This window comes from Protopterus annectens, chromosome 2.part2 (assembly GCF_019279795.1).
Source record: "Protopterus annectens isolate FY-2018-M chromosome 2.part2, PAN1.0, whole genome shotgun sequence".
NCBI lineage: Eukaryota > Metazoa > Chordata > Ceratodontiformes > Protopteridae > Protopterus > Protopterus annectens.
The window spans coordinates 483212022-483239333 of NC_056730.1; the positions used below are offsets into that span (position 1 = coordinate 483212022).

The 27312-nt window shown below is 41.0% G+C and overlaps 1 protein-coding gene across 1 annotated transcript in view; it reads left to right on the forward strand.

The window, feature by feature from the left end:
• IQGAP2 (IQ motif containing GTPase activating protein 2) overlaps positions 1 to 27312 on the forward strand; it is a gene marked incomplete in the record, with an annotated part of 4327392 nt that overhangs the window by 3419311 nt on the left and 880769 nt on the right. Inside the window, 2 exon segments of the mRNA XM_044063965.1 lie at positions 4205 to 4368; positions 13875 to 14099. Coding sequence (XP_043919900.1) covers positions 4205 to 4368; positions 13875 to 14099 — 389 coding nt within the window.

A 27312-nucleotide genomic window follows, 5' to 3' on the forward strand; every position in this document is an offset into this window, starting at 1 on the left:
ACAGGACAATCTCAGTGACTTGGCTCTATCTCCGCCTACCAGGGAGCAAATAGCAGCACCATTAGGCGGAAAGTTAGCCTTATTCTCGAAAAATTGGCACTATATTACAAAAGACAAGTGGATTTTGCAAACCATAGACCAAGGCTACCGGTTCCACTTCCACACTTTACCAGTAAAAAGAGGAATGCCAAACCTGCCCCCAAATCAAAAAATAGAAGCCCTGCACCAGATAGCGGAATTAATAAAGATGAGAGCTGTGGAAAGGGTGCCAATAACAGAACAGGGCAAAGGATTCTACTCCAGACTATTCCTAGTACCAAGAAAAGAAAAACTGGAGACCTATTCTTGACCTGTCCATCTTAAACACATACATCATTGTCCCAAAATTCAAAATGCTGACCCTACAGCAACTTCTTCCCATGCTGGGCAAGGAGTATTGGCTGGTAACTCTAGATCTCAAGGAGGCATACCTGCACGTCCCCATTCACCAAATTGCAGAAGATACCTCAGATTTCTTGCAGGATCAGAGCATTATCAATTCTCAGCATTGCCCTTTGGCTTATCTACTGCCCAGAGTATTCACAAAATGCCTGGCATCAGTAATCGCCACTGCAGAGTACAGGGAATTCAAATTTATCCATACCTGGACGACTGCCTGTTACAAGCGGACAACAAAAGCAAGCTGACAACAGATTTACAAAGCGTCATTTACTTGCTACAAGCCTTGGGATACACAGTCAATTTTCAAAGTCAAGTCTGATCCCATCCCAGACAAGAACATTCTTGGGCTGAATTGGACACAGTAAAACAGATGGCATTCCTAACTGCAGAAAAACAAAAGATCTCCCTCTTTACTTCTTAGCATTAACAAAGCAGAACAAACTAACAGCAAGAAAAGTTCTGCAGGCCTTGGGCTTCATGGCATCATGCATAATCTTGGTCCCACATGCCAGACTGCATATGAGAAAGTTATAGTGGTACCTAAAGAATTTATGGTCTCAACACAGGCACAGCTTAGAAACAGAAATACCACTAATCCCATGCTTAAAACAGGAGTTCCTCTGGTGGGCTCGGGCATGCCAGTCAAACCCAGGCTTACCCTTCCACAACTTTCGAGCAAACCAAACCATCACTACGGATGCCTCAGATCTTGGATGGGGGGCACACATGCTGGACAAATGCGTACAAGGACTGTGGACTCAGGACCAGCTGCACCTGCACATAAACCAAAAAGAAATGCTGGCAGTAAAACTGGCAATCCTAAAATTCAGACCATTCCTCAAAGAAGGCCATTTGATGATAAGGACAGACACCACCACAGTCATGTGGTACATCAACAAACAGGGAGGCACTCATTCTTACCCCCTATGCAGAATGACTTTGGACCTTTGGAATCTGGCTCTCAGCTACAACATCCAGTTACAGGCAATATTTGTACCGGGAAAAGAGAACACCCTAGCAGACATTTTAAGCAGAACAACCTCGGATGCTCACGAATGGATGCTACACCCGGACATCTTCAAGGCCATCACAAAGAAATGGGGAATGCCACAGATAGATCTATTCGCTTCCCCACAAAATCACCAGCTCAAAAAATTCTGCACAAGGACATTCCACCCACTTGCATGGAAGGTGGACTCTCTATCCTTCAGCTGGAAAGGCCTGACAGCATATGCATTCCCACCTCTTCCCTTGATGCACAAGGTACTACTGAAAATCAAAGAGGAACGTCCAAGGGTAATCCTGATAGCTCCGAACTGGCCAAGACAACACTGGTACCCATTGCTGAGGAGCATGTCTCGGGAGAAAATGTGGTCAATACCCCTGATGCCTCTGATGTTAACTCAGAACAACTACAACATCATACATCCAAACCTAAAACCTTGCAACTGACTGCCTGGAACATCACATAGCAGTAACTAACCCAGACCTTTCACAAAGGGTTAAAGACATTATCCTTGAAGCCCGCAGACCTTCAACAAGAAGGAACTATGCAGGAAAATGGAAAAGGTTCGTCATTTGGAGTACTGAAAGAGGAAAAGATGTGTCGAACATAGATATTGCTAACATTCTGGAGTACTTGGCAGAGCTTCTACATACAGGCCTGTCCTATTCCTCCATCAAGATACATGCATCAGCTATTTCAGCAGAATACAGCTTTGATCCTCCTGTCTTTTCACATCCTCTACTCAGGCAGTTTCTCAGAGGGATCAAGAATGTAAAACCTCCTAGGAAACCACCATTACCAGCATGGGACTTGAATTTTGTACTAGAAAAGTTGACACTACCTCCGTTTGAACCAGCAGCAACAGCAGATCTACAACACCTGTCATGGAAAACTGCTTTCCTGCTGGCTATTACTTCAGCAAGGAGGGTTTCGAACTACAGGCCTTAATGGCAGTGCAACCCTTCCTAATCTTCCATCAAGATAGGGTATCCATGAGAACTAATCCTACATTTATGCCTAAGGTGGTATCCAGAGTGTCTTTAAACCAGGCAATCCACCTACCTACCTTCTTTCCCAATCCACAAAACAGAGGAAAGAATAATGCATACCTTGATGTACATAGACAGCTACGCTACTACCTGGACAGAACCAAAGGTAACAGAAAAACTGACCAGCTCTTTGTAGCCTATGCAACAGGAAGGGAAGGAAAAGCAATTTCCAAACAGACAATCTCCAAATGGATAGGAAATTGCATAAGATTCTGTTACTCCTACCATGGAAAACCAATTCCACAGAACATAAGACCTCATTCTACAAGGGCTACAGCCACTACCACAGCTTTCTTAAGAGGAGTGGCAACCAAGGACATTATTGAGGCTACTTGGACCTCCGTGCATACATTTGCCAAGCATTATAATTTACCTCTATATTCTAGATCCCGAGCAGGGTTTGCCACTGCTGTACTGCAAGGGATCCTGACTACACCATAATTATTATTCCTCCTCCCCTAGTTTGGCTATGGTATTCTACCCATTTGTTATGACTGCAGATGCATCCATGAAAGACATAGTACAGTTTTGTACCTACCATAAATGTAGATGTCCGAACTGGATAGCATCTGCAATCAGGATTACCTCCCTCCTTCCCTCTGCGGTACTCCTAGGTACTTACCCTCCTAATAGCTAGCTGGGGGAGTCTTTATGGTGTATTTGTTTGTATATATGTACATACATGTTTATTTTTGTGTTTGCCTTCTACTATTTTGGAAACATTGGCATTTATCCAAAATTTAGCTTTCCAAGAGGGCAATTGGCATCTGGGGCAAGAAACACTGAGGAAAATGGCGTCGGCTGATGCCTTTATACCCGAAGACCAGCAGAGATGACGTCGGGTGAAGCGACATCAGTCAAGCCGGACCCGGACTTTGGAATCCGGCCGACCGAAGGGCTGCCTGACGACAGGACAACCCATTTGTTATGACTGCAGATGCTATCCAGTTCGGACATCTACATTTATGGTAGGTACAAAACTGTACTTTTTATTCATCTTTAAATAATGTTTGTATTTAACAACTCTGGTTGTATGATAGACTTTGATTAGTAGTAATTACAGTGCACAGTCCACCGAGAGCATGCTTAAAGACTAGTGCACATGCCGATTCTGATATGCAGAAGGAGTTTGAGTTCCTATGTTTGTGTATATTGTCTGAGCTATAAGATTAATGAGCAGAAAAGTTGGATCCTTGGAACAAAGAATACAAAGTAATTCAAATCTAGTTAGATTTTCATAGAGAAAAATGCAATAAATTTGCAGTATTTTAAGACAGATGGGAGGGTACTAACAGGCTGCAGCCCAAGGAATTAGTGCAGGAGTTTAGAACATGCAGCTTTAGTGTCTTACTTCTCAGCCACCATCTGGGAAGTGTAGTTTGTGGTAGTAATGTAGGGAGATAGCAGTCTGCTTCATAGAAACAGGGTAGTATACTTGTATGTCCGGGTGCCAGTTTTTTTTTTAAACTTCTGTATTTTTTTTTTTTTTTTTTTCCAGAGTATAGAGGGTAGCATAGATATGTCACTCACAAGTTTCTTGATTGTGTATGTTTTTTACTGTTTCCCCACATGCATTAGCAATTGTAGGCATCATTTATTTTCAAACAATGATCCTTTTAAAAATGTGATACACAGCAAGTTTTCATTGAAATTACCTTTTAAGTACTGAAAATATTAATGTATTATTCATATTTTCTATTTTTCTTAGACTCATCCTACCTACTTGGCCAAGCTAATCTTCCAGATGCCCCAGAACAAGTCAACCAAATTTATGGATACTGTCATTTTCACCCTTTACAACTACGCTTCTAACCAAAGGGAGGAATATCTACTCCTTAAACTCTTCAAAAGTGCACTGGAGGAAGAAATCAAGTATGTACACAACTTTAAAGCTGAGGCTTCAGATGTGGAGTCCTAATTACACGTGCTCTGTGTTGCCTGTTTGACTTCCACTGTGGATGTCCACCATAATGATTAATCGTCTGTGATTGCTTTTCATATAGATGTGCACAGATATCTTGTAGAGTGGGTATATTTATTACAAAAAAAAAAAAAAAGAAAGAAATATTTGACAGTGATGGTTACAGCAGTGCATCTGATATAGACTTTTAATTTCAATTATTTTTTTGACTTGTCAATAGATGCACAAGTTATACAAAGGATAAATATGCATTCCCAATATTTAGTATCACTGACTAACGTTCTTAAGTACACAGGTATTTTACTGTTTAATGTTTTGCTCTTTTTATGTTATTCCCCTTCATTGTTTTCCTTCCTCATGTGTTAATTTGGTTATAATATCCAATTTCTGTCTGGTATATCTCAACTGCTATGATTTAGGCATAGCTCTTTGATATTGGCCCTCAGAGTTAGCCTTGCTCATCCTAGATTTATGATGTTCCTCATAAAGTCAGACATGTTTTGGGATGCATACTTTATTAAATACATAAACTAAGCCTATAGAAATACTCCCTACTACTGACTATACAGATTTTCAAATATAAATTTATTTATTTACAAACATTTGTTTACCAGGAAAGTCAAACTGGGTAGAAGCCCATTTTCAGCAGAGGCCAGGGGAGAAAAGCTGTAAATTATTACAAAACATTTTAAGAACAGTAATTATACAATTTTCAAAAATAAAACAAAAACATCTGCAATTTAATTATTACACATTAGACGTAATATAAAACATTGGTTAAGAATCGATGCAAGGGATATGACAATCATTCAGTATTTAGAGAAATTTTAGACAGTTTGTAGAGAAATTAAAGGCAAGTTTGTCTAAGACAAACATGAATTGCAATATGAAGTGAAAGAAAAACAGGCTTATAGTATATTTAGAGAGGAAAATCAGGGAAGAGAATTAGATAGCAGTAAGGAAGTGAGTGAAAAAGGGAGAAGTAAGGAGGTATAAGGAATGAAAAGGAACTTCACATTTAGGGATTTAGTTTATCCTGGTTTTGAACAAGAACAGAGCCACATTTTAGCTAGGAAGTCTTTCAGAGCGGTTTTGAAAGATAGGAGAGAGGGTATATAGACCTGATGGATACAGGTAAGGAGTTCCAGGCCTTAGCAGCCTTGTATGAGTACAGACAATGCCCAGCAGATCTGCTAGGTTTGTAGACAGAAGTTTTTTTTTTTTTTTTTTAAACAAGAACCATCTTTATTAAATTGTCATGTTTGACATAGGCAATATTACATTTATGTAAATGAAAACAAACCAAAGCGACATAAACATTATACACTCCAACTGTAGCTGCAAACATTATATGTTAATTTTAGCATATCCAGTTATTGTTAGTTAACCATTGCAGAGCTCATAGCCAGGTTTGGATACACACAATGTGCCCTTTAAGTTAACAACTCCTGCTGTGTAATTCCAATCCATTTGTTTATTTGTGCTTTCATAAAATTAATGCAGTCTGTTCCATCCAGCTTCTCTGGTACAGCAGGTTTTCCCTCTGTGCTCTTTCCTGTAATTATTTTATTTTTTGAAACATCTCTTCTTGAACAGTCTGATATTCAGCCAGCCTTTTCTTCATTTCAACCTCACATTTTTGCAAATGTATCACCTCAGCTGAATATCTGTTTAAAGCTTCTTCCATTTTTTCAGCCTTTCGTTATTTGAGTTGATATACTCCTTCACTGTTTCACATGTCTCTGTGCAGTTGTCTTATATTTTTGTCTAGGTTACTGGAAGTCATGTCTGGAGCTTGCACTGCGTTTTGCTGAACAGCTGCAGTACTCTTCCCAGTCAGTGTTTTTCCTCGCCTTTTGTATTTGATTTTCTTTCAGGTCCTCTATTTCTTTTTTTTTTTCTGACATCTAGACACAGTGCACTTACTAGCCAGTTCCTGTAATTTACTCAGAAATATAAGTCCACTAGCTTTCTCTTTTGAGTTTGTTTTCACACTGGGTGAGCTAAAATTAAGCTGTCAGTCTCCATGATTATGGAATAATATGTGGCTGTCATTTAAACTCTGCCTATTCTTTCATACATTCAAGAAATAATTGGATAACTGCATGGGCACCCACAAGCTGTAGCATATGAGGTCTGGGGCATAAAGCTCCTCTGTTGCCCATAGGCTTTGTTCACCAGACATTTTAACTCAGGACTAGTCTTATTTATAACTCACATAGGGATGGGAAGATTGACTGAAAGGGTTCTTAGCCCAGAGTTCCTTTAGCCTTGTGATGAAGTGATTCAAAGCAGCAGTCTTGTCTCTTGAAGTACTAAGACTGAACAGTATCTCCTCAGATCCCATTGGGAAGCTTGTTGGTAGCACGGTATCTGAAGATAGAAGCTGGGATGTGGTCCAGTTCCCAGCTTATGGAAAAGGTTTTGTTTAAAAGCATTTTTTTTTGTGATAAAGTTGTCCATCTGGGCCAGGCCCATTTACATTGAAGATCAGATTTGCTATGTGGTCTGTGCAGTTTTGTACATTCTGTCAGAGTGGAAATCATTTAACTGACATCCAGCCTCACTCCGATACATCAAATTTTACTCATAAATCCACATCTGCTTTTGTCTGAATTGTTGCCCAGCAGTTGAAAGCAATGAATTAAGGTTTCTGCCTCCTGACTATCTCAGTCCTTTAGTCATGGATGTGATTTCCCCAAGCTCCATTCGCCTACAGTGTGACTCTTAGCAAGCCACTTAATCAAGCATTGCTGCCAGTCATATCTCTCAACTTCTTTGCTCAAGACATCAGAACAAAGCCAAAGTAATGGGGAGACAAAGGGCCAAAATCACAGACAATTTTTAATCACCCTAATCCCCTTAAAACTTAACAGAACAGGTTTTATAACATTGAGTATTTTTCTGAATAGTACAAAGTATGAAACTCTGTCTTGCATTGTTGACTGGCTAAAATTCTTAGTCTTTGCCCAGAACATCAAAAATTTTACCAGGGAGAGGCCAAAAATATCAGGGCATTCTGCAAAGTTCTGCACAGTTGACAGGTACTCTCCCTTGTCACCCCTTAACAGACACATTTGTACCTAGCAGAATTACCTGGTTAACAAATTAATTTAAAAATTATTTGGCCATGCTGATGCTCTTTTTCAAAGTTATACTTATTTGTAGACTTGAGAAATTGAGTTATCCCCAGTTCAGTCCTGTTCAAGAGAACAAATAAGAGTTAGCAATGAATACTTTTGTCATACAGTAGGAAGATTTGTTTACAGCATTCCTTCCCTTCCCATAATTGGACTCCTAAAGTTCTCAACAGAAAATCATATTTACACTCTTGTGCACCATTACAAGCCAGAAAAGCTGTCATTTCTGAAACTACAGAAAAGTTGTGTGGGCCTTTTCAGGTTCTTCCTGTTAGTCATCTTCTTGGGCATGGAATCCATCCTAAAATTCAGGTATTGGCTTGAATGGTTTCAGACATATTTGCAGTTGTTTGACTTGGCAATCTATAATTGAAGTATTCCTCCATCTGGTCTTGAGTGCATGATTTCAGTCTACTTTCTCAGTTATGTTAGGACTATTCAGCCTATTTCAGAAATTTTTAAATGTCTGTCATAGTTGTTTTACTCTTGCACCTTGTCAGCTTTTGTAACATGGTAGATAGCAGGTAATATACATAATACTGTTCAACTAAGCAATTCATGAGAGGGGCATGTCCAACCAGACCTGAGACGTACCTCCCTGGACTACATGAAAAGAGACATAAAGGAGCTCTCTGAGCATGTAGCCTAGGCCGGTATGACCCTGACCTTGAGTAGCATCTTACCCTCACCAAGAATGATGCCACAGTATGAAGACAAGATGATCAATTTCAACAATTGGCTTAAGTACTGGTGTCATTCAAAGGGGATCCAATGCCTGTCAGCTTGGGATGATATGCTCGACAAGCCACAATGCTTCACTAGGGACGTCTTGCACCTGTCACCCCTGGACTTTCGGATATTGGCAAAGGCTCTTGCTACCACCATAGTGCCTTTTTTAGGCAAGGCTCAAAAGACAAACCCACCTCCATAGGTATCACAAGGGATAAGAAACTAAGAGTAATGCTACTCAACGCCAGAAGTCTAAACCTTAAGATGCACGCACTCGAAACTCTCCTTAGCATGGAGAACATCGATATCTGTGCAGTAACAGAAACCTGGTTCAGGGCTCCCGAGAGCACCCCAGCACTACCAGGTTATACCTCGTACCATGCTTTTCGGCCCCAAAACTTGGACCGAACCACAAAAGGAGGGGGTGTATCGATATTCATCAAAGATACCCACACCTCCAGGTTGGTGGCAAAGCACGAAGCATCAGAGACTATCCATGTGCAACTAACAGTGGGTAAAACTGCCTTCCAGTTTATAGCCTGCTACAGACCACCCTCCCAAACCCAGGAAACCCACTCGGCCTTTCTCAGAACACTGGAAAATATGAAGGTCTCTCCAAACACCATTATATTGGGCGACTTCAACTACCCAAACATAGACTGGGAGCATTACTCTAGCTCCAATACCCTAGCCCAAAGGTTCCTAGAATTTATAAACTCAAATGCTATGGAACAACTTGTTACCACTCCCACAAGAGGGAAAACATACTGGACCTGATCATCACCAACGTGGGGACTCTATGCTCCAGACCAGAAGTGTATCCCTCACTGGTAAGATCAGACCATAAACTAATCTCACTGGATATTCACATCCTGACCCCACCCCCTGCCCAGAAAACCACAGTGAAAATCTTCTCTAAAGCAAATTTCACACTCCTCAAAACTGAGGTGGAATCCTTCAAAGCCCCTGGGCCTGTGGAAAATACGGCTCAGACCGCAGAATCCTTTATAAACGCATTCTATGAACACCTTCAGGAATGCATGGATCATGCGATCCCAAATAAAACCAAGACCAAACCTCCAAAGGCAGATGTCCTGTCTGGTGGACCCCAGCCATAAACAAACTATACAATAGAAGGAGGAAGCTACTAAATGATAGAGCAAAATCCCAAAAAGGGAAGGCATCACTGATCAGTATTAGCAAAAAACTACGGGCACTCATAAAATTGTCTAAGTCCAGCTTCGAGAGAAAAATTGCACAGGACACTAAGGATAATCACAAGGCTTTCTTTAGTTATGTTAGGAACCTGGGTGGTAATTCCCAGATATGCTCAGAATTAGTCCAAAATGACAAAAAATACACTGAACCCACAGACATTGCCAACATCTTAGCTGACAGGTTCAGCGCAAACTCCCCACCAAAAGGGCAAATATCTATCCCAGCAGAGTGCTGCCCCTGACATCTCAGATGCTCAGGTAAGAGCCGCTCTCCAAAGCAAAAACACAGCATCAATGGGACCAGACGGTGTCCCAGGCTGCGTCCTACATGAACTCCAAGAAGAGCTAAACCCAAACATAAAACTACTGTTCAATCTCAGCCTTACTACAGGATATGTGCCCAAAGAGTGGCGTACAGCAACAGTGGTCCCTCTCCATAAAGGTGGTGCCTCAACGGATCCTGGAAACTATCGCCCCATAAGCCTGACTAGCTTGGTCTGCAAAGCTATGGAAAGGATCATCATGGATCTCATAAATAAAGATATTGGGGACCTACAGACACTGGATCCTACCCAGTTCGGCTTTGTTAAGGGCAGATCCTGCCTCTTAAACCTGGTTGATTTCTTTGAAACAGTCACCAAGGCCATTGACGAGGGGAAGGTGGTCCACACAGCCTACCTGGACCTCGCAAAAGCCTTTGATACAATACCCCACTCGGGCATTATAGATAAGCTCACCAGCTTAAATATAAACCTCTATGTCACTAGATGGATTGCAAACTGGCTCAAGGACAGAACCCACATGGTTAGAATTGCTGGAGCCATGTCAGACTCCAAACCAGTTACAAGTGGTGTCCCACAAGGCTCAGTCCTGGGACCTCTCTTGTTCGGTATATATTTCTCGGAGGTACAGGCCAACACGGAAGGACTGTGGCTGACCAAGTTCGCAGATGACTGCAAACTGGGCACCATAATCTACTCTCCAGCTGACACAAGCATCCTCCAAAAGGGCCTCATAGAAACAGACAACTGGTGCCAGAGCCATGGCCTCGAGCTAAATGCCAAAAAGTGTATAGTCATCCCCTTTGGCAAAAACTAAGTGCCCACAAATTAACACATAGGTGGTAATCCATTAAGTACAGAAGAAGTAATTAGGGACCTGGGGACCCAAGTTGATAGCAATCTCTCATTTGACAACCACGTGGCCAAAGTGGTTAGAAAAACATTTTATATAGCCCACCTAATCATGAAGGGATTCACATCTAGATCAGGGGAGGTCATCGTGCCTCTTTACTCATCCCTCATCAGGCCCATAATTGAGTACAATGCCCCTTTTGGGATGTTTCTTACCAGACACCTGCAGCAACTGGAAAGACCCCAAAAGTACCTCACCAAGAGGATGAAAGAGCTCAAACAGATGCCATATGCTGCCCGGTTAAAGAAACTCCAGCTCTATTCAGTGGCATACCGCCTATTCAGAGGTGATCTGTGCCTGACGTATAAAGCCATGTCCAACCCGGAATTAATGGACATGCTGCACCTCAGAAAATCCAAATCCCATCGAGCTACGCGCTCGAGAGACTTGAACCTCAGCACTGAAATAAATAGGACATGCTGGAGGGACAGATTCATAACCCAGAGGCTCCCTTCACTCTGGAATAAAATCCCAGTCCAGGTTAGTCAGAGTCCCTCATTGACTCTTTTCAAGAGGAATCTTGATGAGTGGATGGGAGATCGTAGGTTTACCCCGGGTGTCACTTCTGTGCCACTGTTAGACAGAGGCACAGTATACTAACCTCGAAAAAGGGCATAGCAAAATACATTTAAAATGGGTGGCGAAAGCCAAACACATTCTGGCTAGGCTTATAAATGCCCTAGGGCAGATAGCCTAGTATGAACCTATGAACCAGAGTAAGTCAAAGATACAAATCCTCCTTTGGACTTGGGACTGACTCTTTTTAAGCCTTTCTCCCTCTGTAATCCTTAGTTTATTTCCTGGAATGTCCTGCCAGAGAAGTTCATACAGCTCTTTTCATTATATGTAAAGAACTGTGCATGTTCAGTAGAGGCATGGTCTTCAAGAAGGTAACCCTCCTACCATCCCAAAAGTAGTCTCCCAAGTTTCATTGAAAAGCCACTCATTTTTCTTCTTTTCTTGGAAGTTTCGACTTGACTGACTGTTTTATATCCTTGATAATATCATTTTTTTTCAAATTCATTTATTTACCAAGAGAGTGTGCTTTGTATCCTCACTTTGCAAAGCTGATGTATTTCTACACTTAAACTGTGTATTTCTACAGTTAAACTGCCAGAAAACTGTACTTGCACTCAGAGAAGTTTATCCAAGTTTCACTTTAATTATAGGAATGACATGGATCTTGCAGATCATGTGGACATGACCCATCTCCTCCTCTGGGTATCAGCACATAGATTTTACTTTACAGGGCTAAGCCAGTGAATTCACCACTGATAAGTTAAATAAAGTTGTACTTCAGTATTCTGAAGTATCATGTCTGCTTGTGGAACTACTTTTGTGTGTTGATCTAATCTGTATATCAGCCTAGAATAGCATAGTTAAGTAGATTTTCCCTAAATAAATCCTTTCTTAAATGTTAATGCGTATTAAATCTGAATGGAACATATCCACATGAATATTTTCTTAGTAGAGGCAGACCCAGGTCTGGTGTAATTCTTGTAAAGCAAACATATGAGGGGGTGCTGAAAAATTCTAAGCCCGGACCTCAAAGGGAATGATGTGGAGCCACGAATCGTGCACCTTATTCAACATATTCTCCCCAAAGTTCAACACACTTGGCACATCATGTCTGAAATTTCTGTAACCTTGCCAAAACAAAAGTCTGAAGTCTGGTCACAAGTACTGTTCCACTTTTGCAGCCACCTCTTAATCACTCAAAAATTGCCTCCCTTTCAAACTCTTTTTAAGGTTTGGCAAAAGGAAATAGATGGAGCAAGATCTGGTGAGTAGGGGTGATGGTCTATGCATTTAAACCCCAATTTCTTCAAAACATCCATCGTTTTGCCAGCCTTGTGAACAGGCGCATTGTCTTGCAAAAAAGAGAACTCCTTTCCCCAGCTTCCTTCTCCTTTCAATGCCTCCTTTAATCGACACAACATTAACTGTTTGACCCCTTGGAAGATAGACAGTCATTACAACATCTTCCTTTGGCCTTGGTGAACCTGAGTGCAGCCATTGCATGGACTGTTTTATCTTGGGATCATAGTGGTGTAGCCATGTTTCATCAACTAACTAGTCATTCCAAAAAGTTGGAAACAGCTCGATGAAAATGCTGCAAAAATCAACTTGAAGTGTCCACTTGACGTTTTTTCTCGTCGGCACTCAAACATTTGGGGACACACTTGGCTGACAGCTTCTGCATACCCAGTTGCTCAGTGATTATAAACCCAACACATTCCCTGGATATCTCTAGTGTCTCAGCAATTGTTTTAGCCAATATTCACCAATCTGCCAAAATCAGGTCATGGTCAACAATTTCAGGAATTGACACCATTTGAGGCCTCCCTGACCTTACTGCATCTTTAGTTTCGAAATCTTCACGCTGAAAGTTTGTACACCACTTCTTCATAGTTGAGTAAGAAGGGCACTTGTCATTCAATGTTTGCATCATACATTCATGGATTTCCTTTGGAGTTTTCTTCTGTGGGAATAGGAACTTCATGATGGCTCAGAGTTCCACACTTGAAAATTCCACACTTTTTGTTGATGTGGTTCAATCAGCGATCTGAAACAGTGTCAAAACATAGTGTTATGATTCTGCAAATTGGCACTTTAGAAGATTAAATAACTGTCTTTTCAGCTACAGAGGCAAAATAATACTCAGAATTTAGAAAGTTGGTTGGGCTTAGAACCTTTCAGCACCCCCTTGTAGTGGATACAGCTGTTTAATAGTAAGTAAGCAAAATTGAGTTTGTTCATAGGAAGTTCTGGGAGATTTTAAGCTGTGTTGAGATGTGTATAGAAAAGGCAGTCTAGCCATGAAAACTAGTAGATAGTAGAGTAGTACAGCAGGAGAGACAGGTGTTTTTTCATATTATAATTCTTGTTATGTTTTGTTTGAGTTCTTGAACCACAACATGCTGTAAAAATAGTATTAATTCAGTTGCTTCTCATCCATGCTAGCTTGGCTTCTCTTATGAAAATACCCCCCCCCCCCAATTGACTCTATTATTATTATTTTGCCAGGTTGTGTGCTTAACAGTGTTCCACTTATCTGGTATGTATATATTGTTGTAAACACTTATATGAGCACGTGTTTTAAAGAAGCTAAGTCAAAATGATTTTTGTGTAAAAACATATTTAATGAGACTACCGTTTTGTTTCATTTTTTGATAGGTCAAAAGTGGATCAAGTTCAAGACATAGTCACCGGAAACCCTACTGTAATTAAGATGGTGGTCAGTTTCAACAGAGGTGCTAGAGGACAGAACTCCTTGCGACAGCTTCTTGCTCCTGTAGTGAAGGAAATTATTGAAGATAAGTCATTAGTTATCAACACAAGTCCTGTGGATGTTTACAAGGCATGGGTGAACCAGCTAGAAATGGCAACTGGAGAAGCCAGGTTAGTTGCTCTGAGTATGCCCTTTGATTGATATTGATTGTTAAATGTGTTACTTAGACAAGGAAGAAGTAAATAGCCTGTGCAGTAACTGTCCAAAATGCTTACTTACTCACTGAGAGATATCAAATGGCTTTATATCCTTTCCCACACTGACCAGTTTACATCCTGTTTATAGTTGCTTCTGTTAGTTTATAGCAGTTGTGAAGACGCATGTGTGCTTGTGCCGGATTAGGTTCATTGGTACTTAGGCCGTTATGTGAGACTCTTAAGAGGCCTAGCCTTAATTCTTATTGTAGTTTTTAACCTTTATACTTTGGGTATGAATAAACCAGAGAAAGGCAGAACAAGGAAATGTTGGGACATTTACTTGTTGCTCCTATCCATGAGGGTCATAGATTTTAAATCATGAGGGAAATTTGTGGTTTCCCCATCCATTCAACCAAATTACATTTTGATAGATTAAGAGAAGTACTTCACTCTGGAGTTGAAGACAATTTCGTAAAAGAGGAATTGCATTCTCTGCAATACATACTTGTTCCTCCAATATGTTCTGCTTAAGTTGCAAAAGAGGTGGAGATCCCTTGAACAGGTGTTCATGCTTCCACTGGACTTAAGTGTGTGGAATAGGTCTTAAAGGATATGGTCTGTTGAGGCTGTGTAAGTGAGACACAGGTCTTGTCCTAGTAGCCTGCATGATTTTGAATAGAAGGACAAGTCTTTGGGATGGTCTGCTTAGTTTTTTTTTATTTAGACCCTTGATATGTTTTGTGAGAAAGTGTTATGGTCACTGCAGATGTAACAAGTGTTTAGACAGGTATATACGGAATAGGGCATTATATTCCATGATCAACCTGATGAGAGCTGAATAGAGTGGAAGGATTACATCCTTGGACCTGGACATCATACCTTTAGATATACGCTGTAATTGCACAATAGTGGATATGTGGTGGTCAAAGGACAGTTCATTGTCGACATAGATTTCCAGATCCCAGACTTAGGAGTTCAACTTTCGGAGGTGTATTTTCAATGTAATAGTTGCAAGGAAACCCATGATTGTTGCAGAATAATTATACATTTCTTGGCATTTAGTTTTAGTCCATGGTTTTGACACTAGATATCTGTTTGAGAATGGACCTCTTGGAGGGTTTTGGTGTCCTTTGGTGTGTTTATGATGGCACCGAGTTTACAGTCATCTGCAAACTTTGTCAGGCATAAACTCTTAACATTTGCTTTGACCTCCGAGAAGTAAATTCCAAAGAGGAGTGGCCCAAGGATAGGTCCTTTGGAGAAGGTAGAACCACCCACCTTTATTTCCTGCATTCTGTTTGTAAGCCAGTTTGCTATGCAGTGAGTTACAAAGGCATTTACATTTAGCTGGGAGAGTTTATCTTTGATACCTCAGTGTGGGATGGTGTTGAATGCATTTGTGAGGTCTAGGTATGTATTGTGTACTGATTTTCCCTCATCCATTGCTTCAGTAACCTTTTTGATGAAGTAAACCAGGTGAAGTAGGCAGGATCTGTCCTTAGTGAATCTAGATTGGCTTAGTTTCAGAGTTTGTAGACTACCTGTGTCCTTATTTATTAATTACATAATGATACTTTCCATAGCCTTAGAGATGAGGCTGGTCAGACTTATGGGTAACTACCCAGGTCCATTCATACCTCATCTTTTTGCAAGGGGTGACTAATGTCTTCCATTCATCCAACACAAGGTGTGTTTAGAAACTGATATTGAATAACCTCTGTGGAGGGTCAGGCAAGTCATGCTGTAGGCTAACCAGTAGGTTGCTCAGTATATTATCTGGCCCCATAGAAGTCGTTATGTTGGCCTTGGATAGTCCCCTGATGAATTGTTCTTAGGAAATTTAAGGGAGGGGTGTAGATGCAGATATATGATCTGGGAGTACAGGAAGGCAGAATGGGTGAAGTTTGAATTAAATTTGTTAGCTAGCATATTGGCTATGTTGTCTGGGTCTTAATATGTGATATCCTTTACTATTAGCTCTGTACAAGTACTGAGCATTTTTCAGAGATTCCTATCATAGTAAAAGAATGTTGTGTGGTTATCCTTCTCCTGGGTGGCAGTTTTTACCTCGTGTCTGGCTTTGGTTGATTTGGTCTGGGTCTTGAGTTCCTTGTTAAGTTATTAAGAGTGTTATTGCCATCTTGGGGGTAAAATTTATTTTTGCTTGCAGTAAATTTTTTATTTCTTTTATTATAGAGCCCATTTATATTACAGTTTTTGTCTTAAATTTGGCATTGTATTTACTTCTGAGGGAGACAGATGCAGCTATTTTTATGTCCATAGAATGTGGTGGTAAAAGATTCTGTATAAGTAGTGGGGCCAATGAGATCACTCCATCAGTGCAGGGTTTCAAGATGGAAGGGGCTTTTGAATTTAACCAGGTCATCTCATAGTTTTAGTGAATTAGCCTTGGCATAATGAATACTGCGGTATTGGCAGATCATACCTCTTAACATCTAAGTGCAAGAAATCTGGCCAAAGCCTAATGTAATGAGTGAACAGAGGCCCAAAAGTAGGGACAGATTTTAAAGTTGCTGTTATAAACTTAGAATATTGATAGAATAACAAGATTTGTGTTGGAGTGCATTTTCTGAAGGATATGAAGTCTGAAACACAAATGTATGTCATTATTTAGAAACTTAAGCCATCAGTGTTTTGCCAGAAAACCACAAATGTAAAGAACAGACCAAAAGTATGAGGCAAAATTCTATACATTTTGTGAAAATCTGTATGGTTTATATGTATGTGGCAAATGTTTCTGGTTTCATATTTTGGGTGAATGTGACTGATTTGTGCTCTGCTTTGACCCAGGAGGAAGTTACAATTCACAGGGAGCAAAGCGGCTCCATATTGGACAGGACCAAATCCAGGATTTTAGTGTCCCTGGTTGAGATGCAGTCTAATTGGTCTAGAGAATTTGTATTGTCTGTAGTACAGAAATTTCTTGAGATAAATGTTTGAGGATGTACAAGTCTCCCAGTTAGTGGAGTTTTAGTTGAAGTCTACTAGGAGAATAGTGCTTGGCTAAATGCATAAGGGACTTCATACTGGTTAAGTAGGAGTTATAGGCTGAGGGGGAGCAAAGATGGTATCCTGTAATTATCTGTGATGTGATAAGGGGTTTTATTAATAGGAAGTTGGGTAAGGTCGGCCACGGTGGTGCAGCGGTTAACATTGCCACTTCACAGCAAGAGGTTCTCCCGTTCGATCCTCAGTTGGGGTGCCTTCTGTGCGGAGTCTGCATGCCCTCCCTGTGGTCACGTGGGTTTCCTCCTACATCTCAAAGACATGCTGTAGGTGGATTGGACACTTTAAACTGGCCCTAGGTGTGTGTGTGCCTTCTGTGGAAGGTTGGGTACCGGGCTGGCAACTCGGCACCGTAAAACTCCACTGCCAGTCATGAGCCGACAGGTGATCCGCTGTGGCGACCCCTAACCGGGAAAAGCCGAAAGAAGAAGATGATGATTAATAGGAAGTTGGATGTGGAGGAGTTCCAGGTCATTATGTCTAACAAGCTTGGAGTTGATTTTTTTTTTAAGAATATGGATTCACGACCACATTTAGTGCCTTCATGTAATGCGGCTGGCCTGAATGGTGTGGTAAGCATTGAAATCCTGAACTAATGGAGTGCTATCTTGCGCTAGGTCTCTTTGATGAGGCATATATCAGTGTTTACCAGGGTAGTAAGTACTTGTAGGGAGTGGAGTTTTTTGTTAAGACTCCTAGTGTTGAGCAGCAATGCCTTTTATGTTATCCAGGTTCTATTTTGTTACCTTGGAGGCTTTGGAAGACTGACATTGTCTAAAAAGCTATTGTGGGTGGATAGGTTTTTAGCCAGTATACAAAAGCCTTGGGGCAACAGGCACAAATCATCCCCAGTAAAGCATCATTCTTTGTAATGGCAGAATGTTCTCAAGGCTAGGTTCATACCTGTCTCAGGCACACATTCTAAGAGGTCCATTATGTCTCACTTGATATAGTTCAGGGAAGTATGTTTCAAGTTATCTACACCTATGTGTTCTATGATTGTGTTATATGTGTATTTGTGTGTAAGGACCTGAATGCATGCATGATGTGGTGAATTCTGGCACGTGATAAACAACTAACTGTGACCCTTTTCCTTACAAAGGCCTAGAGTGTGATGCATCAGTGTGTCTTGTCATGTAGTGACCCATGAGTAGGTATTGGATTGTGTGGAGATTTGTCTTACTGGTTTTTGAACTGGGTCAGTGTGACTCTTTAGATGTATGTTTTAGAATAGTTGCTGTCTGTGTTGTCTGGTTATGAAGTTTCTGTGGGCACTCATTTCATAGGTTGCTTTCAGAGGGCCTTTTTGGTTTAGGTAGGTTACTTTTAAGAGCCTGAGCATGTATAGGTCTGTGTGTGTAATCTAAGCTGTATGTGATTGGTTTAATGTGGTGATATGACATACTGCATGTTATTTGTTGTGGCTTTGTGTGAGAGCCTTGCCTCCAGTAGAATTATATAACTATAGTGTGTCAGTTTGCTAATTATTAGGTTGTTGTCAGTAAACATGAGCTACTTGGCACTTTGTCTCAGGATGATCATTTTAACCATACTGGCTGCATGGGGAAGTGCATGGTCTGAATGGGGAGAAGTGTCTATGAAATTTGAAATTAATTACTGGAGGTGCTGTCTGTCTAGTAGTGGAAATAAGTCTGGTCTCAGTATGCTTCACTCAACTAGGAACTAGTGGTCCTTTGCTCCTTCTCTAATCAGAAGCAAAAGAGTAGCACTTATCCCTCAGCTTCCTGTGTAATGTTAATCCCAAAGTTGTTAGGTTTGGTGTACTTGCTATATAGTCTTCTCTTAGTAGATACCCTGGATAGAACCCTACTGCACCTGGATAGAACCGAAAGCCAAGCTGTACAAGGACCCTGAAGAGGTGTTCACCAAAACTGCAACCAGACCAATTAGAGAAGTCTCGTATATGCTGCCCAATTGGAAGTAAGAAGGAATCATTGTCCTCCTGCTGCTTTTCTCAGTAAGAGCAATGTAGTAGTATTAATCCAATCCCAAGATAGAACCCAATAAACAATTTTAGGCTTTCTAGTTACTGAATCAAATAGAGTGTTTAGTCAACAGAAAACCACCAAAGAACTAGATAAACGCTTGATGCTTCAGACTCCACAGGAAGACACCATCAAGCGGATTGTAAAAAACACTTCTTTAATGCAAAAACACACAAATGTTGAGCGCTTTCACCCATTATAATGTGGACTTCATCAGAACAACGTGTAAACTCAATTAATTACACATTTAAATACACCATTTTTGGCCCCCAAACCCCCTGTCCATAAAAGCACAGCTTCCCTTAAAGTGAACCCATCTTCAAAATTTAAACAACTGTTGTCATATATTTAAACTAAACACTATACATTATTATTACAAGGCACTGATAAATGATTCATTTGCTTATACCTAAATATTTGGTAATTGTCACAAACTACATCAGAATATCATAAAAATGACAAGAAATGATGTAAAAATAATTCTTGTATATAAAAAACTCCCCTGTGTAGTTGAGCTGCTACAAACACAAAGTATGAACATTCCATACATTCATTTTAATAAAATACATTTACATTACCATTTGTTTAACTCCGTATTTGTAAAATTGCTTTGATGGATATAGGATCAATAAGTCCAGGCAGGGTATAAGCATTGCTCAGTAGTTGCCACCAAACCTCTTTGTAAGCCAAGGTTGCTTTGTAGCCCCCCCCCCCCCGGGGGGGGGTCACTCCTTATTTGGTCCAAAACAGCAAACTTAAGTACTTGGCTATCCCCACATTTTTCTGTGTCTATACAGACCGTTGTTACTGTCCATTCTCCTAATACTATATAAGTGGTCATAAATTCTCTTTTTGAGACTCCTCTCAGTTTTCCCTATATAGTAACTTAAACATGCCATGCCACACATTAAGAATAATTTGGAACAGGGTAGTATCAGTAAGGGGATAGATATAGATATAAGGACCAAACATACAACAAAAATGTGGTTGTTGTAATCAGTGTCTAGCCATTTTGGAAGATGATGGAATTATTTTAAATGTGAATAAAACTATAATTAAATTCAGGCAAGGAAGCTGTAATTCCAACTTAGTAGTATACATGATTAAGTGCATGGCATGTTTATGTTACTATATAGGGGAAAATTGAGAGGAGTCTCAAAAAGAGAATTTATGACCACTTATATAGTATTAGGAGAATGGTCAGTAACAAAGGTCTGTATAGAAGCACAGAAAAATGTGGGGATAGCCATGTATTTAAGTTTGCTATTTTGGAACAGATAAGGAGTGACCCCCCCGGGGGGGGCTTTGAAGCTACCTTGGGTTACAAAGAGGTTTGGTGGCAACTATTGACCAATGCTTCTACCTTGCCTGGTCTTAATGATCATATATCCATCAAACCAAGTTTAGAAATACGGTGGGGCGCATTCATTCCAATTCCATTGCTTGACATCTTTATTTATGTATGAAAATTTTCAGGTATAAGTGGAATTGATTGATGCACTATTGGATTTTGTACTATGTGCTTTGGCAAGTTTCTTATACAGATTGCTTTGCCAGGATATCGGTACCATTAACTAATTGGATCTGTGGGAAGACTGAGGTCTACTTTGGACTCAGTTAGGGCTTTGGTCTAGGTCTAAGCTACAAGGCATATTGAGCGTATGTATAATTTCAGTATGGGCAACATCTTATAGAACTGGCTGAGACGAAGGTCGACCAGTCTTTTGGCCCTACATGGTATCAACCGGAGGTATAGCTTACTTGAAGTGTATCATATTCCATTTTTTACTTCTTATTTTTTCAAGTATATTGTTGGTTGTACAGTAATGGTATTGGTTTATAGGGTGTATACAAGATATTTTGACATATATTTTTCTGCTGCAGTATATTCTGGGCCTTTTCAGTTTCCCTTTCTTATATATTTTGCTGGCCTTATGAGGGACTGGATCGTAGGGCTGGGTTCATTGGAGTGTTTTTGATAGCAATTAGACACAGCTCTATCAGTATTTGGATAATTGTATATTGTCCACTGTCCCTGGCTTTTTAGCATTATTCTATTAGTATGGATTTATCTACGTTGTTGGAAGGTCTTTCAGTAGATCGTGATAATGTATCTGCTTTTGGACTAAAAACATTGGATTCAGGGAATGACAGGTTGGAGAAGGATGACCCGAAAAATCTATGCAGTAGTCAATTTCAGACACTAACGAAAGTAATGACGACACTTAGGTCCAATATATGGCATTTGAAACTATTCAAAGCATACAAATTAAAGGACATTACACCTAGGGGCCTACGTGTCCATTTACAACCTTTGGTAGGACAAATAGATGAGAAATTAACACAAGATTGGGCCATGGCCCAACACACAGCATCTATGCTTTTTGTGGATACTTTGAGACCATCCATGTGCAGCTAACAGTGGGCAAGACTGCTTTTCAGTTTATAGCATCCTACAGACCACCCTCTCAAAGTCAGGAATCCCACTCGGCTTTTCTGAAAACATTGGAGAACATGAAGATCTCTCCGAACACCATTATACTGGGCGACTTCAACTACCCAAACATTGACTGGGAGCACTACTCAAGCCACAGCACCTTAGCCCAAAGGTTCCTGGAAATTATAAACTCAAATGCTATGGAACAACTAGTCACCACTCCCACAAGAGGGGACAACATACTAGACCTGATCATTACCAACATGGGGACTCTATGCTCCACACCAGCAGTATATCCCTCATTGGTAAGATCAGACCATAAATTAATTTCACTGGATGTCCACATCCCGACCCCACCCCCAGCCCAGAAAACCACAGTGAAAAACTTCTCAAAAGCGAACTTCTCACTTCTCAAAACTGAAGTGGAATCCTTCAAGGCCCCAGGGCCAGTGGAAACTACGGCCCAAACTGCAGAATCCTATATAAACGCATTCTACGGACATCTCCAGGAATGCATGGATCATGCTATCCCAAACAAAACCAAGACCCAATCATCCAAAGGCAGGCGCCCAGTCTGGTGGACCCCTGCCATAAATAAACTGTACAACAGAAGGAGGAAGCCACTACATGATAGAGCAAAATCCCTAATAGGGAAGGCATCTCTGATCAGTACTAGCAAAAAATTACGATCCTTCATAAAATCCTCCAAGGCCAGCTTCGAGAGAAAAATTGCACAGGACACCAAAGACAATCATAAGGCTTTTTCAGTTATGTTAGAAACCTGGGATGCAACTCCCAGACTTGTTCTGAGTTGATTCTAAACGACAAAAAAATACACTGAACCCACAGACATCGCCAATATCCTGGCAGACAGGTTCAGTGCAAACTTCTCCACCCCCTCCCCCCCAAAAGAGCAAGTATCTATCCCAGCAGAGGGCTGCCTCCCAAACATCTCTGATGCTCAGGTGAAGGCTGCCCTCTCCAAAGCAAAAAACACTGCTTCCATGGGACCAGATGGCGTCCCAGGTTGCGTCCTACATGAACTCCAAGAGGAACTAATCCCTCAAATAAAATAGCTATACAGTCTCAGCCTCACTACAGGATATGTGCCCACAGAATGGTGTACAGCAACAGTGGTCCCACTCCACAAAGGTGGAGCCTCTACGGACCCTGGAAACTATCACCCCATAAGCCTGACTAGCTTAGTCTGCAAGGCTATGGAGAGGATCATCATGGGGCTCATAGACAAAGACATTGGGGACCTACAGACACTAGATCCTACCCAGTTCGGCTTTGTCAAGGGCAGATCCTGCCTTTTGAACCTGGTTGACTTCTTCGAAACAGTCACCAAAGCCATAGATGAAGGGAAGGTAGTCCACACAGCCTATCTGGACCTTGCAAAGGCATTTGACACAATACCCCACTCGGGCATCATAGATAAGCTATCCAGCTTAAATATAAACCCCTATGTCACAAGATGGGTCGCAAACTGGCTCAAAGACAGAACCCACAGAGTGAGAGTTGCTGGAGCCATGTCAGACTCGAAACCAGTCACAAGTGGCGCCCCACAGGGTTCTGTCCTGGGACCACTCTTGTTCGGTATATACTTTTCCGAGGTACAGGCAAATGTGGGAGGACTATGGCTCACCAAGTTTGCAGACTACTGCAAACTGGGTGCCATAATCAACTCTCCAGCTGACACAGACATCCTTCAAAAAGGTCTCACAGAGACAGATAACTGGTGCCAGCACCATGGTTTAAAGCTAAATGCCAAAAAATTTATAGTCATACCCTTTGGCAAAAACAATGTGCCCACAAATTACCACATAGGCGGAAACCCATTAAGTACAGAGAAAGTTATTAGGGACCTGGGGACCCAAGTTGATAGCAATCTCTCCTTTGAAAACCACATTGCCAAAGTGGTTAGAAAGACCTTCTACATAGACACCTCATCACGAAGGGTTTCACATCTAGATCAAGAGAGGTAATCGTGCCCCTTTATTCATCCCTCATCAGGCCCATCATAGAACACAATGCCCCTTTTGGGATGTACCTTACCCGACACCTGCAGCAATTAGAAAGACCCCAAAAGTATCTCACCAAGAGGATCAAGGGTCTCAAACAGATGCCATATGCTGCTCGGTTAAAAAAAACTCCAGCTCTACTCAGTTGCATACCGCCTACTTAGAGGCGATCTATGCCTGACATACAAAGCTATGTCAAATCCAGAATTAATGGACATGCTCCACCTCAGTAAATCTAAATCCCTTAGAGCCACACGCTCGAGGGACTTGAACCTCAGCACAGAAATAAATAGAACTTGCTGGAGGGACAGGTTCATAACCCAGAGGCTCCCTTCACTCTGGAATAGAATTCCAGTTCATGTGAGGCAGAGCACCTCACTGAATCTCTTCAAGAAGAATCTCGATAGGTGGATGGGGGATCGTAGGTTTGTCCCAGGGATTACTCCCATGTCAGTATTAGACAGAGGCACAGTAAACTAAACCTTAAAAAGGGCACAGTATACTCAACTCAAGGGGTCGCGTAAGCCATACAGAATCGGGCTAGGCTTATAATTGTCTCAGGGCAGATAGCCTGGTATGAACCTATGAACCTATAATCACATATTATGAGAGAACTATTGACTCTAACATAGATGAAGTAAACAAAATGTGTGAAGAAGTAAAGGCTTATGAGCGTGAACCCTTTTTCAACACATATTTACAGGCCTTGGCCAAAGAACTCTCCCAATTAGAGGGACAATTGGTTAAGAGGAAGACTCAGAAATTTCACAGAGATGCACTTGATTATCACCGAGGTAGACCATTCGGTCTTAATAAAAGTGTAAGATTTCAGGAAATGGCCAATAAGGGGACCAACAGGAGAAAGAGATCTAGGTCCATATTAAAACACAGAGGACCTAATCAGGAGGGAACATCTGGCGAGGATTCGTCTTCAGCCACAGATCTTGACCCTGTCTCCTTGGAGGAGTCCCCAGCAGCGAAAAGAAGGCCCAGTATGGACCCTTTAGGACCAAAAAACATCGAGAGGGTAGGAAACATTGCAGATGTAACAAGCATACAACACTTATAGAAGAGAATTTTGACACAATAGATGTCAACAATATACACAACATTTCTTCATATCCCTTGTCTGAAACCAAAATAAAATTATTAGATAAAGGATTGAATTTTGTCCCTTCCTTTTCTGTTGCTGAACACAATTTTGTGGATGATATTGATGCATTTTGTAGAAATCTTAATCTCAAAATAGTTTTTTCAGATTCAGATCAATCTCAAAGATCCACTGAATTTCGTTTCAAGAAATCCACTTTTATTCCACCCATGGACAGATGTTTCTGTGTTCAGAGAATGCATTTTGAGAGAAATGCATTTCAACATGAATCCACATGCTGGTACAAAACATAATTTAAGCAAACTAGAGGCCCTACAGAAACTTAGCTGGAAGCATGAACTGGTCATATTACTGGCTGATAATGAGGGTGCCGTTGTTATCATGGACTGGGAAATGTATGAAATTGAAGCCTTGACACAGCTGTCTAACAACATGTTTTATATGAAAATGCCTCTGGACCCTACCTTCAGGTTCAAAAAAGAAATTGATGCCTTTCAGGACTTGGCGGTGGAGGAAGGATTATTGATTTAAGATACAAAAAGGAATTGACAGTGCAGGAGCCGAAGTCACAATATCTATACTTGCTTCCAAAAATACATAAACATGCCACCAAACCACCTGACAGACCCATTGTTTCGGGTTGGGGATCCTTGATGGAACCCTTATCTGCTTTTCTCATAGAATATCTCAAACCTCTTCTTCCACTGGTCAGATCCAGAATCAAAGATACAACACAATTTTTGAACATCATCCAAGATACACAATTGGAATCGGGTTGGATCCTATGTACATTAGATGTCACAGCCCTTTATACCAATATTCCACACTGGGCTGGACTGGTAGCCATCCAATATTGGTTAGATCAAGCACAAATATATAAACCATGCTTCAATGCTTTCCTAGTCTGTTTAGTGGAACACGTCCTCATGAAAAATGTTTTCTATTTTCATGGGACATGCTTTTGGCAGCTGAGGGGAACTGCCATAGGAGTATCCTTTGCTCCCGTTTATGCGGACCTCTTTATGGGCTACTTCGAGGCACATTTGATCTATAATGCCAGTCATAATTTATTTCTGGAGAATATGGACATCTGGAGACTATATTTGGATGATTGCTGGATGGTGTGGAGGGGGGATGTCAGTCATCTGATGAAATTTGCTGAATACCTTAAAGATAACAAATGGGGAATACAGTTTACACTCAACTATGATTATAAGCAAATCACTTTTTTGGATGCATTCCTTACTCATCAGTCTGATTATACAACTTCATACTCAAGTGTATAGGAAATTCCCCCAATTTAACAGTTAATTACATGCTTCGAGCCACTACCTGGGATGTTTAATAAATAGCATGAAATGTGACCTGTCTGGGCCACTTGAATCACTTTTCAGCTGGAGCCTTCAGTCAGGTTTTGTGCTCAAGGAATAGAAGATGGCTACAGTCATTCCCCTGCACAGAGGAGGTCCAAACACTGATCCAGGTAACTACAGGCGCATAAGTCTTACTTGACTCGTATGTAAGGCCATGGAAATTGACATGATAAATAATGACATAAGTAACCTGCAAATGCTGGACACATCACAGTTTGGGTTTGTTAAAGGAAAGTCATGCCTGTTAAATCTGTTGGACTTTTGTGAGAGGGTCACCAAAGCACTGGATGAAGGTAAGTCTGTGCTTACCTCAACCTGGCCAAGGCTTTTATACAATACCCCACTCAGGCATTATAGACAGTATCACTACTTTAGATATAAACCCTTTTAATACCCATTTGACAGCTGGGTGGCTCACTGACAAAACCCAAGAAGTCAAAATAAGTGAGACCACCTCTATCAATAGGCCAGTCAGTGGCGGAGTCCCCCAGGGCATGGTACTGGGCCCACTCCTTTTTTGCCATCTGTTTATCTGAAATGAAAGTAAAGCTGAAGGTTTATTGTTGACTAATTTGCAGTTGATTGCAAGCTAGGGGTTATCATCAACTCCCCTGCAGACACTAGCATTCTTCAAGAAGTTTGATCTCTGACTAATAAATGGTGCCAAAGCCATGGTCTTAAACTCAATGCTAAGAAATGCATAATTGTACCCTTTGGGAAATCAACCATCCTGGCTAATTACCATGTTGATAATATGCCCCTGAGTTTCAACCCAGTGGTCAGGGATCTGGGTATGTGCATAGACAGTAGCCTTACCTTCGACCACCACATGCCCACAGCGGTGAGGAAATCCTTTTTATGTTGCACAACTTATAAGTAAGGGCATGGCATTTAGGACCAAAGAAGTCATTATTCCACTGTACTCCACCCTTATCAGACCAATCATAGAGTTCAGTGCTCCCTTCAGTATGTACCTGGTCAGGTTTATGCAGCAACTAGAGCTACTTCAAAGTTTTCTTACAAAAAGAATTCAAGGGGTAGCAAGCCTTCCTTATGCAGAGTACATTAAAGCCCTTTCTCTGTACTCGGTCTCCTATAGATTGCTGAGGGGTGATCTATGCTTGGCTTACAAGGCATCTACAAACCCCAGACTTGCGAATCTCCTACATATCCATAAGTCAAAGAGTACTAGAAATACAAGGTCTAAG